General features: G+C 38.1%; 1 protein-coding gene across 1 annotated transcript in view; it reads left to right on the top strand.

The window, feature by feature from the left end:
- Positions 1 to 14,236, top strand: part of DNAH7 (dynein axonemal heavy chain 7) — a 288,975-nt gene that overhangs the window by 4,234 nt on the left and 270,505 nt on the right. Inside the window, exons 3-5 of the mRNA XM_006167772.1 lie at positions 4,420 to 4,482; positions 8,744 to 8,852; positions 10,196 to 10,343. Of these exons, the coding sequence (XP_006167834.1) occupies positions 4,420 to 4,482; positions 8,744 to 8,852; positions 10,196 to 10,343 (320 nt within the window). The remainder of the gene's footprint in view (positions 1 to 4,419; positions 4,483 to 8,743; positions 8,853 to 10,195; positions 10,344 to 14,236) is intronic.

Below are 14,236 nucleotides of genomic sequence, written 5' to 3'. Positions count from 1 at the left end.
GGATTTTTGGACATTTGCAGTGGCTTCATTATAATAGAATCTGTTTGAGTGGCCTCTGTACTCTGGTATGAAAATCCCAGGGCTCTCGAACTGTACATTCCAGAGCCTTTCCTCTATTTCATCTATAACTGCCTTTTTATCAGGCTTTTGCCACACTCTTATTTTCCCCAGAAGGAAGCTTTTAACTGAATAACATTCATTGCACCTTTTAGCACAAGATTTTGTATTCATGTTTCCCGTGACATTATGTGGTTTGCTGGGAAGTGGACAAAGAAACCATGTTGGGTACAGTATTGTATGTGTATGAAATACTCACTTTATCTGGTTTTTATTTTAGGAAGTACTTTCTGAAGCTCAGTGTTTTTTCTTTTTCTTTCTTTCTTTCTTTCTTTCTTTCTTTCTTTTTCTCTCTTCTTTCTTTTTCTTTCTCTTTCTTGTTTATACCTTTTAGGGCTTGGTTTAGGGCTCCATTAACCATTTTGTATTACACACATTGCATTTCAGAAAGAATTTAAACAATAGTGCTAGGCATTTCAAAGGATAACCTTCAGGTCAAGTTAAGAAAGAATATCTAACTATTTTGTTTTTATTATTTTCTTGAAGAAAGAGCTAGATTTTTAACCCCTGGGGGTTGATTTCTCACTTTCCCTCTCACTGTCTTTTTGTCTCTCTATGGTGAGTACATGTGCCTTTTTGGCAAAAACTTAATAAAAAAATATTACTCATTAGTCTCATGACTCTTGTGGGTCAGTGAACAATCCCTTCCCCTCCATTCTCCTCTTGGGATTTTGGTATGTTCGCACACATGCCCAGTGTGTGTTTTAAGCCTCTGAGTCTGGGATTTGAACTGAAGTCATCTACAGGGGAGTCCAGCAATGTAACTATTACTCCATTTATAAAATAATCCTTTGTTTGTCTCTACCAGATAAATAAGGTAACAATAACATTTATCACTCAAACTAAGATGCCATTGAGAGTAAAAGTGCTGCAAATTATGCTTGGGCAAGAAGTGTAAACTGTGACTGTTCCCAACAAACTGAGACTTACGGTCACTCCAGAAGAAGACTATAAAGGCTCTTTATTGCTAGCCAAGCCAATCAAGCCTCAAAGTCCATGTCTTCCAGCTGCACCCACCTATCTAGCCCGGTTTCTTCTCTTGGTCTTTATTTAGGTTCTGAAGCCATAACCTCTGGAAAAAAGTTCCCACTACCCCATCTAACCCAACACAGCTCTATCTTTTCCTTTTATATCACTTTATTTTTTCCCACTGTATGTATTACTTTCTGACATCATATGATATATTATCCCAAAATATCTTTCTGGACCTCCACTAGAATATATGCTCTATGAGAGGAGGACTCAGTCCTTTCCACAGCTGTAGACCCACTGTCTTAAGTAAAGTCCAGACATCGTAGGAGTTCAGTAAATTTTTTGTTGACTAAGAGAATGGATTATCTTCAGCTTCAATGGGGCCAGCTCCCCTCACCAGTCACCCCAGGATCCCCTCGCAAAGCTGCAGCTCTCACTTAGCCCCCAGTCTAATCATTCCCTGTGCTCCCTGTTTCAGTAAGCTCCTCGCTGCCCTTCCCTGTGAAGATCCACTATGCTTCGAGGCTCAGCTTTCATCCTTTTTCTTTTTGAAATTTTCTTTGAACATTCTGCTCCACATTCCATGGAAGTGTATATTTTTAAATATTAACCGGGCTGTGTATTTTGTGGAGGTAGAGACCACATTATTCCTTTTCTGTGTAGTAATCACAAAAGTAGTACAATAGCACTTAGAGTTTTTATGAGAATTAAATGAGCAAATTCTTGTAAACTTCTTAGAACAATATTTAACACATAATGTAATCTATAGAAATCCTCTCATCAATGTAAAGAATTATTAATGAGATAAATTTACATCTTTTTGTGCTCAGTCTTCAGAATTTAAGCACAGCTCACTTTAGAGGAACCACATTTCAATTGTTCAGTAGTTTTGGGGGATTAGCACAGAACAACCCTAAAGAACAGAGGCATAGCAGAGGGGAGGAGTAGCTGCACCCCCAGGTCTAAGGGAGAAAGCTCAAGGAATAGATTTGGAAGAGTCATCCCTTTTTCAGAGCTTATAATCAGACCTCTTCAGAGATGGTGAGACTATGGCCCCCAGGATTGCAAGACATTGGCTAAGGTGTTGCCGGCGGGGCTGGTAGGCAAAAACCACCTGTAGGATGCTACAAATCTGAAGGGAAATTGCCTTCTATGGTGTGAGAGGAACCTGTGGAAGGCCACCCACAGGGAGTCTGGGGAAACTCCCTGAAGGGCGTCTGCCCTGGGTCAGCCTCACTCCACAGTGCTTTCTCTTACCCAGATGAAATTCCTATCATGACATTATTCTCCATGCAAGGTAAGTGGCAGCACTTCTCTCTTCATGTTGCTGCAAAAATGTACAAATGTGTTTGAGAGGCTGAGGATCATGAGTTCGAGGCCAGCCTGGGCAACCTGGTGATACCTTGTCTCTAGAAAACAAATCAAACAAAACCAAGAGTACAAATGTTACCTGTGGCATCTTGAGGGCACATTAACCTGAATACATTTTTACCTTAATAAGTGGGCGATTTAGCCTGTCAGTAAGGAACAAAAATGATCTGTTAGTGATAGAAAGGAGAGGTGAATCTGTATAAGCCCTGGACACTAACTAGGTTCTGATAAATACTCAGGAGACGATGTCACGGATAAAGGCTTTGCATGTGTTTTAAAGCTTTCTAATAATTACTGCTGGGTGCTATTTTCCTGCTTTAAAAAAAAAAATAAAAGCAATTCAGGGGCCAGCCAGGTGGCATGGAGATTAAGTCCACTGGACCCCAATGGCCAACAGTGTAGTTGGAGTCCCACACCCAGCTGCTTGAAAAGCACATTCTCCCCCAAAAAAAGAAAAGAAAAAAAAAGAAAGAAAGAAAAGAAAAGCACATTCCTGACAGGAGAATGGAGGTGAAGGATTTGTGATGTGACCTGGGGTGATTTCTCACTTTTTCTCTCTTTCTTTCTCTCTGTGCTATAGGCACGTTCCTTATACCATGGGGGAAAAAAAAAAAAAGCAATTCTAAGACAAACATTGAGAATTAAGAGTTTAAAAAGCCATAGAGTCTATTTCTGAGTATGTTTGAGTATGTTGGATACTATGTGCTTTACTCTGTAGGACACTGTGTAGAATTTGGTTGAATAAATAAACTTCAGCATTAACAAACTATAGTTTTTATTTATCCACATTTTTTTTTTCATGCAGGATAAATCAGCCAGTAAAGAAAAAGCCAAGGCAGCAGCAAGAGTCTTACATTGTCTAAGGTGTTGCCGGCGGGGCTGGTAGGCAAAAACCACCTGTAGGATGCTACAAATCTGAAGGGAAATTGCCTTCTATGGTGTGAGAGGAACCTGTGGAAGGCCACCCACAGGGAGTCTGGGGAAACTCCCTGAAGGGCGTCTGCCCTGGGTCAGCCTCACTCCACAGTGCTTTCTCTTACCCAGATGAAATTCCTATCATGACATTATTCTCCATGCAAGGTAAGTGGCAGCACTTCTCTCTTCATGTTGCTGCAAAAATGTACAAATGTGTTTGAGAGGCTGAGGATCATGAGTTCGAGGCCAGCCTGGGCAACCTGGTGATACCTTGTCTCTAGAAAACAAATCAAACAAAACCAAGAGTACAAATGTTACCTGTGGCATCTTGAGGGCACATTAACCTGAATACATTTTTACCTTAATAAGTGGGCGATTTAGCCTGTCAGTAAGGAACAAAAATGATCTGTTAGTGATAGAAAGGAGAGGTGAATCTGTATAAGCCCTGGACACTAACTAGGTTCTGATAAATACTCAGGAGACGATGTCACGGATAAAGGCTTTGCATGTGTTTTAAAGCTTTCTAATAATTACTGCTGGGTGCTATTTTCCTGCTTTAAAAAAAAAAATAAAAGCAATTCAGGGGCCAGCCAGGTGGCATGGAGATTAAGTCCACTGGACCCCAATGGCCAACAGTGTAGTTGGAGTCCCACACCCAGCTGCTTGAAAAGCACATTCTCCCCCAAAAAAAGAAAAGAAAAAAAAAGAAAGAAAGAAAAGAAAAGCACATTCCTGACAGGAGAATGGAGGTGAAGGATTTGTGATGTGACCTGGGGTGATTTCTCACTTTTTCTCTCTTTCTTTCTCTCTGTGCTATAGGCACGTTCCTTATACCATGGGGGAAAAAAAAAAAAAGCAATTCTAAGACAAACATTGAGAATTAAGAGTTTAAAAAGCCATAGAGTCTATTTCTGAGTATGTTTGAGTATGTTGGATACTATGTGCTTTACTCTGTAGGACACTGTGTAGAATTTGGTTGAATAAATAAACTTCAGCATTAACAAACTATAGTTTTTATTTATCCACATTTTTTTTTTCATGCAGGATAAATCAGCCAGTAAAGAAAAAGCCAAGGCAGCAGCAAGAGTCTTACCACAGTTGTCTTCGGTAATTTACCTTGTACATTCCCACTGAATTTTCGCCTTTTTGAAAATGTTTATTAGTTTTTAAACTTGAAAAATTGTTACTGAATTTCAGATTTTAAATTTTGCACTCCATTTTATCCTTGTTTTTGAGAGAGAGGTTTTTTTTTTTTTTTTTTTTCTGTAGGGTGTGTGCACTTACTAAAGAGAGAGAGAGAAAAAAAAGCAAGAAATCGCCCCCCAAGGGAGATAGCCATACCACAATCCTGTCTCCTCCAGTCACTTCTCGGGATTTGGGGCATGCACACTCATGTGCCCGGTGTGAGTTTTAAGCCACTGGCTCCAGGACTTGAACCATGATCTACTCTGTGGGAGTCCAGCAACGTAAACATTGCACCATCTGTTGGTCTTGATTTTAATTTTTTCTAATAGAGAAATTTTCTGTGGTGCACATGTTAGGAAAAGTAACTATCTTACTAAAGTAATTGTAAGCTTTAATTTTCTAGATTGTACTGGATAGTGAGTATTCTGAATCAAAGACTGTCAAGATGGACTCAGGGAAGGAATATCAATCAGTGTTGGACTCCAGAAATGAGGGCTTGGATTAAAACTTGCCTCTAATGGCTCTGTGATCTGTGAAGAGTCACTTCCCTCCATTTCTGAGTTTGAAAATAAGAACTGATTTGATGATCTCCGAGATGGCTCTTCCAGTGCTATTATGCAATGCCGTGCTACAAGGGATTTCTTGGATCTTGGCATATCTGTTTTATTACTGAGTCATCAGAAAAGTCATAGCGTATTTTTCTATGCAAATATGCATCATGATGTTTCCAAAGACCCAATATTATGACTACAAATTATCATTGTTCTATGGAAGAGCTAGTAAAATGGATGTAGTTGATGAAGCACTGGAAAAGTTAGATTTTACTGTAACAAACTTCCCTGCCCAGTGATTTTGTTGAGATTAATGCCTTTGAGTTATACTCCTGGGAATTCAGTTTAAGTAGAATTTCAATGTAAATGATTTTTCAAAAAATTCTGGTAAAATATGAAAACATAAAACTTATCATTTTAACCATTTTTAGTATACAGTTCAGTAGCGTTTAATACGTTTACATTTTTGTGCCTCTTATTTGAGAAGAGTTTGGAGAAACTAAAGTAAAGTTAACTAAAGTATTACTCATTACATAATTTCTTCCTTTTCCTTCCCCCAACCCCTGGGAAATCACTGTTCTACTTTTTATCTCTATATATTTAAATGGATACTACATGTAAGTGAAATTATACACATGTAAATGGAAATATATTTGTCCTCTTGCGGGGCTTATTTTACATAACTAATATCTCCAAGATTCATCCAACATGTTATTTGTTTGGAGAGGTATTTGAGAAGCTCAAAACAAAGTATTAAGTTTGATTTTGTGTTGCTCTAAACAGAGAAGGTAGCTAATTATTTGAAATGAAAGACATTTTCACTTAGAAAACTTAATATTCTTCTTTTATTTATTTATTTTTTTGAGAGGTTTTTGTTATAGGGTGCGTGTGCTCACCAGACAGACAGAGAGACATAGAGACAGAAAGCGAGAAATCACCCCCCAGGGGGGATGGCCACGCCTCAATCCCTTCTCCTCCATTCTCCTCTTGGAATCTTGGGCACGCACGCACATGCACCCGGCATGAGTTTTAAGTCACCGGGTCCGGGATGCGCACCGCGGTCAACTACGTGGGAATCCAGCGACATAGCCATTATGCTAACTGCTGGTTCCCAAAAACTTAATATTCTTAAATGAACTATCTTGAACATTTCATAATATACACTTAAATTGAAAATGCCCCTTTGTAAATAATGCTATATTATCACAACATGTCTATAGAATTGAACCATAGCTTTAAAGAAAATAAAAAAGTTGCTATAGGGCGTGAGCACTAGCCAGAGAGAGAGAGATGGAGAGAGAGAAGGGAGAGAACCCCCCCATCACCAGGGTGTATGACCATTCTGTGATTCCTTCTTCTCCACTCTCCTTTTGGGATTTTGGGCATGCATACACATGTTTTTCAGGCTGCCAAGGTCAGGCTGTGTAGTTTGCTATGTGGAATCCAGCTGCCTTAACCACCACACTACCTGGCTTCCTCAAACCATAACATTTTTCCCCATAGTTCTGCAAAATCTATCTTACATTTTCTAATTTAAAACGCAAATAACTGATATGGAATAGATTTTATTTTCTTTAGAAAAAATTGACAAATTTTAAAGCTGAAAAACATAAAAATTATCTTTAATTTTTTGTGCGCCTTGTTAGTATTAAGATTTAGAAATGTAAGTTTAATTTAAATTTACTTATTGACATCTGTGTCTGAGATGAATTATAATTCTTTTCTGCCAGAGAAGCAGATAATCACTTAATGGTTTTGTTGGCTGATATAAACCTAATTTTATGTTCATAAAATTTTTCTTCAGCATTTTTTGAATTAAGTGTTTTAGAGGAAATCATATTTTCAAGAGATTTTTAAAAATCCATTAATTTTTAAAAAGCTATTTTTATTTGCATATTAAGGTTTGCATTTGGATAGAAGTGCTATGGCAATTTCTTTTTTTTTTTTTTTTTTTTTTTTGGGAGGTTTTCACCAAGGGTGTGCACTTGCCAGACAGACAGAGAGAGACATAGAGACAGAAAGAGAGAAATCACCCCCCGGGGGGCAGGTCACGCCGCAGTCCCTTCTCCTCCATTCTCCTCTTGGGATCTTGGGCAAGCACGCACACGTGCCTGGCATGAGTTTTAAGCCACCGGGTCCAGGATGTGAACCGTGGTCGACTATGTGGGAGTCCAGTGACATAGTCATTACGCTAACTGCTGGTTCCCGATATGGCAATTGTTAAAACCTAGCAATTTTCATTACATAATTCACATTTCTAGAGGTGTTCCCTGTAGCTAACACCAAGGGTGTCCCTGTGGCTCCCAGCCTCAGTGAGCTGGCAACTTGATTCTTACCCTTTTTGCCCACCTCACTTGTAGTATTGCCACAAATCTTAAAACTTTTATGGAGCTTGAAAGAATGGAAAAGCAAATTGAAAGATGGAAGAGCACTGACTTATAAATTGCCTTCGTTTATGTTCCTGAAAAAAAAAAAAAGGAAAAAAAAGAGGGAACTAGAAACAAAGAGTTTGGGTATAGTTTATTTTGGAAGCAGGAGAAGGGACTGTGAGGAGTAAATACAGGAAGATGCAGCCAATGCATGCATGGCTTATCAAGTTGGTCTAGAGATCTGAAAGGAAGAGACAGATTAAATTTTATTGTTAAATATATGTAGATTTTACTTTAATATTTTCTGGTCTGGGTTTATTGAGGCTCCAGCAAGTGGCTTTATGTTCTGGTATCACAATTGAGTCAAGCTAATAAGGCATTGCCATTTTAGAGTGCTCTCCTGGCTGCCATAGTCGCCACTACTCTCTATTGCTTCCCAGCATTGAAGTTGAGTGCTAGTTACCTGTTATCATGACCCGTTTCCCTTTTTCTAATACCTGACCAGATTATGTAAGTGTCAGAATTTGTGACTCCTGCTGTAAACAGTGAAATAAACTTGTGAGGTGCCAAAGCAATCTAGGGCGGTTTAAAGCCAGGAGAGCAAGACCTTTTGAATTGTAATGCAGAGAGACCTCATTAGCCTTAGAGACCAGCAGAGAGAGTCTCTCCTTAATATAGAAGGCTGAAGGGCCATCAGATGGCATAGTAGTTGAGGTGGTGGACTTCCACATAGCTGATCATGGTTCTGAGCCATTAGCTTGAGAGTCACACTGAGTGCATGTGCATGCATGCCTAAAGTCCTAAAACCCCGGGAGGAAAATGGAGGAGAGGGAATTGTCGTGTCGCCATTCCTGGGGCAGGGTGTGTGTGTGTGGTGGGGGGAGAGGTGGGGAGGGTTCCTTACTTTCCCTCTCTCTGCCTGGCTTTGGCGAGCACATGCACTCTATGACCAAACAAACAAACAAACAAACAAAAACTCAAAAATATAAAAATGGCTTAAAGACACTTACCAATAAATGGAGACGAATAGACTTCTGGCATGAATCCCCCTGTGAAACAGGCACCCACATCAAGCCAGCAGCATAGCTTTAGGTACTGTCTCCCAAAAGGCAGACAGGCTTGAGTAAGATCTGCTATTGAGTGTGCCTTCTTCCCAAACGTCCTGATGTGTTTGAGAAGAGATTTGTATTTATAAATGCTTGTGCATTTCCTGCTAAAAATTCGATTACCTTTTACTAATGCTGTTTAAATTTCATGTTGTAGGTGAGTACGAAGCCCCAGTGGCAGCAGGCAGCTCCATCATTTCACTTGAATATAAAGCAGGAAAATGAGATTCCAGAACCATTTAGTGTTAAAAATGAACAGTCCTATGGTAAGAACTGTAATATTTTAAATTATATTTAAGAAATTTTTCTAGAGGAAAAAAAAAAAAGAGTTTACTTAATGGACAAATGAAATTGTAAAACCTAAATAACATTTAGTTAAGTAGAAGTTTCTCTCCTGTTTTCCCTTAAGAAAATAATTGATTCCAGTTCTTAGTTATTTCAGGATATTGTAAATGCTATGAGATGATATTTTAGGAATTGGGATGTTCATAATAAAACTTTGATTTATTCTAGTCAGATTGCATCAATGACTGATGAGTTTTTTTCTAAGAGAGATTTTAATAAGTTGTAAACATTACTTCCAAATTAATCACTTACATTTTACAAAATTATTCGACTCATTAAATATAGTACTTATCAGATTGATTACATTTACTAATAACTTTTTTTCATCATGGTTCTTTAAATTTTCTTGAATACTTTTACATATTTTTTATTATAATTTTAATCTTGTTTATTTAAAGATTTTAGGGACCAGCAGGTATTGTAGTGGTTAAGGCACTGGACTCCCACGTGGCTGACCCTGTTTCAAGTCCCAGGCCTAGTGGCTTGGGGGTCATGCTGGGCACGTACGCATGCATGCCCAACATCCCAAGAGGAGAATGGAGGAGAAGGGATTGCAGCGTGACCATCCTCCCTGGGGGGTGATTTCTCGCTTTCTGTCTCTATGTCTCTCTCTGTCTGTCTGGCGAGCACACGCGCCCTATAGCGAAAAAAACCTCTCCAAAAAAAAAAAAAAGAAATATATAATTGAAATACAATTGAAAATGTGTTTGTTAGCATGTTAGTTAAAATATAAAGTAAATCAGTAGAATATTCTTTTTTTTTTTTTGGAGAGGTTTTTTTCGCTATAGGGCGCGTGTGCTCGCCAGACAGACAGAGAGAGACATAGAGACAGAAAGCGAGAAATCACCCCCCAGGGAGGATGGTCACGCTGCAATCCCTTCTCCTCCATTCTCCTCTTGGGATCTTGGGCACGCACGCACGCACATGCGCCTGGCGTGAGTTTTAAGCCACCGGGTCCGGGACGCGAACCGCAGTCGACTATGTGGGAGTCCAGCGACATAGTCATTACGCTAACTGCTGGTTCCCCAGTAGAATATTCTTGAAACAGAGATTTCTATTACGATGAAATAAAATATAAAATAGAAGTAATTTAACTTCCTGTTAGTAAAAGAAGGTAAATTATATTTACATATTTACAATTATTTGGGGACTTAAAGTATTAATTTTTTCCCTCAAAAAGGTACTTTTACATTTTATTCTAAGCACTTACATGATTAGCTTACCTTTTAGATGAATAATTTGTGCTTTTTCTTTTAAATTCCAGCTGAATATATGGAACACTTTGGGAAAAAAGGCAAATTATCTGACCAAGTGGATGATAGTTATGCTGGACCATCTACTTCTAAATCAAAGGGCAAATCTTCACATAAAGAACGAGAAAACTTTAGAAGTACTCTTGTTAATGTCATTATGTAAGTTTCATAAGCTAATCCACACACATTACCCTTGTTAAAGCCCCTGAGAACTTTCATTTGAAAATACAAGAATCCTATGCACCTCTAGGATACTTCAACGCCATGTCAAAATGTGATCAATATATAAATAATGAAAAGATTGAGTTTAATCCATTTGAGCATGTCCCGAGAGAGAGACACAGACAGTGAGAGGGAAAGTGAGAAATGACTCTCCAGGGGGGATAACCATACCACAATTCCTTCTCTTCCGTTCTCCTCTCAGGATCTTGGGCACGCATGCACATGCGCCTGGCATGAGTTTCAAGCTACCGATCTGGACTTGAACCATGGTTGGTCATGTGGGAGTCCAGCAATGTAATGGTTATACCATCTGCTATCCTTCCTCCCCCACTCAGTGTGATTTGATTTTTTTTAATAGATTTTGCTATAAGGTGTATGCACTCTGAACTTCTTTGCACGTGACTGTTTAATATTTTCATCACAGCAAGTCCTTAAATTTCCATATACCTTTTTTTCTTTTTAAAGTTAACACTTAGATTTACTAACATGATTTTCTTATTTCTTAGAAAATTGCCTTTGGATTCCATTTGCCACTCTGGATTCATTTTTATCTTGCTAAAGTTAATCTTTTGGTATAATAGTTCTTTCAATGAGAATCTGTGGGTAGTAACTAGACTTTTGTGTGTCAAGGTCTCATCCTTACTCTTGAATTAATGGCTAAGCTGGCTATAGAATTAAAGGATAATAGTAATTTTCCCCCTGAACATCTGGAAAATAATACATTGAAAAACAGTAACTAGTTTCTTTCACCAGGTATTTTTATCCATGAGAAGCCTGTGTCACTGTATTTGTCATTTCGTTTCTAATCTGTATTTGTTCTCTGATAGCTTTTCTTTCTCTGAAACATTTTATTTGAAGACTTGCATTGATTTGAAGACTTGTTTTAAAAAACAAGACTTTCATTTTAAAAACAGCTTTGGGACCAGCAGTTGGCGTAATGACTATGTCGCTGGACTCCCACGTAGTCGACCGTGGTTTGAGTCCCGGACCCAGTGGCTGAAACTCACGCCGGGCGTGTGTGCGTGCGTGCCCAAGACCCAGAGAGGAGAATGGAGAAGAGATTGCGGCGTGGCCATTCCCCCTGGGGGGTGATTTCTCGCTTTCTGTCTCTCTGTCTCTCTGTCTGGCGAGTGCACACACCCTATTGCAAAACCTCTCCAAAACAAAACAAAACAGCTTTATTTGCAGATAGCTTGTGCCATTAAGTACATTCATATTAAATGTAAAAGTTAATGAGCTTGAATACATTTCTAAATTTGCACAGCTTTCACCAAAATCCAGTTTTAGAATATGCCCATCATCCACAGAAGTTCCTTCATGCCCATTTCAGTGAATTCTTCCTCCCACTGGTTGCTTTAAGCAACAGATGACCGGATTTTAAAAAGGAGTATATATTTATACTCTTCGATCTTAAAAAAAAGGAGAGCAACTTTGTCATTTCCAACACCGTGGATGGAATTGGAGAACACTGTACTAAGTGAAATAAGCCAGGCACAAAAAGACGAAGGACACTGTTCCTCACTTACCGTTTGTAACATAAAACAATCAACTCCAGTCAGAGAGCTGAACAGTGGTTAGCAGAGAGTGGGCGAGGGGGCAACCGGGAGTTGGTTGTCAAAGGGTGCAAAGTCTCAGCTCAACAGGTGGAATAAGTTCTTTTCTTCTTTAAGATGTATTGCACAGCCTGGCGAGTTTAGTAAGTAATAATTTATTATACACTTCAAAATTGATAAAAGATTAAATTTCAAGTGTTTTCACCATAAAAATGATAAGTATTTGAGATGATGAGTATATGAACTGACTTGATTTAATTACTCCACCTGTAATTAGTTTATAACACCACTTATATGCACAACATCACAACAGGCACAGATATGTACAACTGTATCTTGTCAATTTATAATAAAAAATAAAATTGAAAGTTTAGAAAGAACATAGAACATGCTCAATAAATACACTCAATAAATATGTTAATGAAGAAAGAAATACCATGTATCAGGGTGAGGAAGCTCCCTTCTTTTCCTAGTTTGTTAGATAGTTTCATTACAAATGGACGCTGGATTTTTGTCAAACACTATTTTCTGTCTACTGAGATGATCATTTTGGTTTTGTCCTTTATTGTATTACATTAATTAGTTTTCATATGTTAAAGTAATTTTGCGTTAATTCTTCTCACTTAGTCATAATGTATTGTTGCATTTGAGGTGTGAATATTTTGCTAAGGATGCTTGAGTCTATATTTCTGAACAGTATGGGTTTGTTGTTTTCCTTTATTTTTAAGAGAGAGATTTTTGCTATTGGCACTTGTGCTTGCCAGAGGGACAGAGAGAGAGAAAGTGAGAAATCAGTTCCCCTCAGGAGGAATGGCCACACTGCAATCCTTTTTCCTCCATTCTCCTCTTGGGATTTTGGACATGCACAAACGTGCACCCAGTGTGAGTTTTCAGTTGCTGAGTCCAAGACTTGAACCATGGTCGACTATGTGGGAGTCCAGCAACATAACCATTATACCATCTACTGGCCCTTGGGGTTTTCATTTTCTGACAACGTCCTTGACTTTGATATTAAGTCACTAATGGCCTCATAAAGTCAGCTGGGAAGTATTGTTACTTCTTCCAGTTTTTGAACACGTGTGTGTAGAATTTGGTATTTTTTCTTCCTTATTTGATAGAATTGATTAGAGAAGCCATCTAGACCTGAACTTTTTTTTGTGGGAAGATTATTAGTTATTAACTCAATTAGTTTACTTTATATAAAGCTACTCAGATTTTCAATTTCTTCTTGAGTCATGTTTGGTACTTTTTTTTGTCTTTTGAGAATGTACTGTTTTCATTTAAGTTATCTAATTTGCTGACGTATAGTGTTCAGAGAACCTCCTAATTTTTCTGCCTTCCCACACAATTCTTCCATTGGAACCTGCCGACTTCAAGAAAGGAGCCTTTTCTGGGGACCTCCTTATGGGCTGTGGTGTTTTAAACTCTGTTTCATCTGTTCCCAGTCTTCATTTTATGTTCCAGAAATTTGTTGAAATGTCTCCTCAGGTGATGACTTTTCTTGTAGTCTCCTCACAATCATGGGTTAAAATGATTTCACTACTATTTTCACAGGGCAACTGAGAGAAGGGATGTTTGTGCCACCATCTTGAACTCAAATGTCTCTATTGATTTCATAAAGAAAAAAAAATCAATATAGTTCTTTTCATCTTTGTGAAATAAAGTACATAATATTTTTCTTTAGGCTGGCCAAGTGTCTCCTATATTGATTATTTTATTTCTGAATGGTATGTTATCTTTTTTGGAAAGAGGATAGCTGTTTGGAAGCACATACTGATGAACAAATCGTTCTTAAAAATTTTATTTCACTAGCTGTATTACCAAGAGCAATTATTTCACATCTTTGGCATTCAGCTTCATCTGTGAAGTGGGGAAATATATGCCATTATGTCTTCTTTAACAATAGATGTGAGGAATAGTGATAATATATGTGAAACTACTGAGGACATGAGTAGGTGATCAATAAAAGCTGCTATTACTATTACTCCCAATGAACAGAATCTTTGCCTGCAGCCTTTAAGTAACAGAATTACAGAGTTTCAAAGCTGAAAAGAGCTTCACTTTGCAAAGAACTGTAGTTCTTTTAACCCCCAACCTTTGTCCACCTCATCTACTCTGCCTTTGCTGTGTCCTTCTAGACAGGTATATTTTTTGTCATAAAGGATAACATTTGATTCTCAGGATTTTACAAGGTAGGCATCACCAGCTTTTTTTTTTTTTTAGAATTATTTTATTTAACTTCATTTATTATTATTATTATTATTATTATTATTATTA

The sequence above is a fragment of the Tupaia chinensis genome, unplaced genomic scaffold, assembly GCF_000334495.1.
Source record: "Tupaia chinensis unplaced genomic scaffold, TupChi_1.0 Scaffold145082_1, whole genome shotgun sequence".
Taxonomy (NCBI): Eukaryota; Metazoa; Chordata; class Mammalia; order Scandentia; family Tupaiidae; genus Tupaia; species Tupaia belangeri.
Note: the sequence above shows the minus strand (reverse complement) of the source record. Positions and strands in the feature narration are given on the sequence as shown.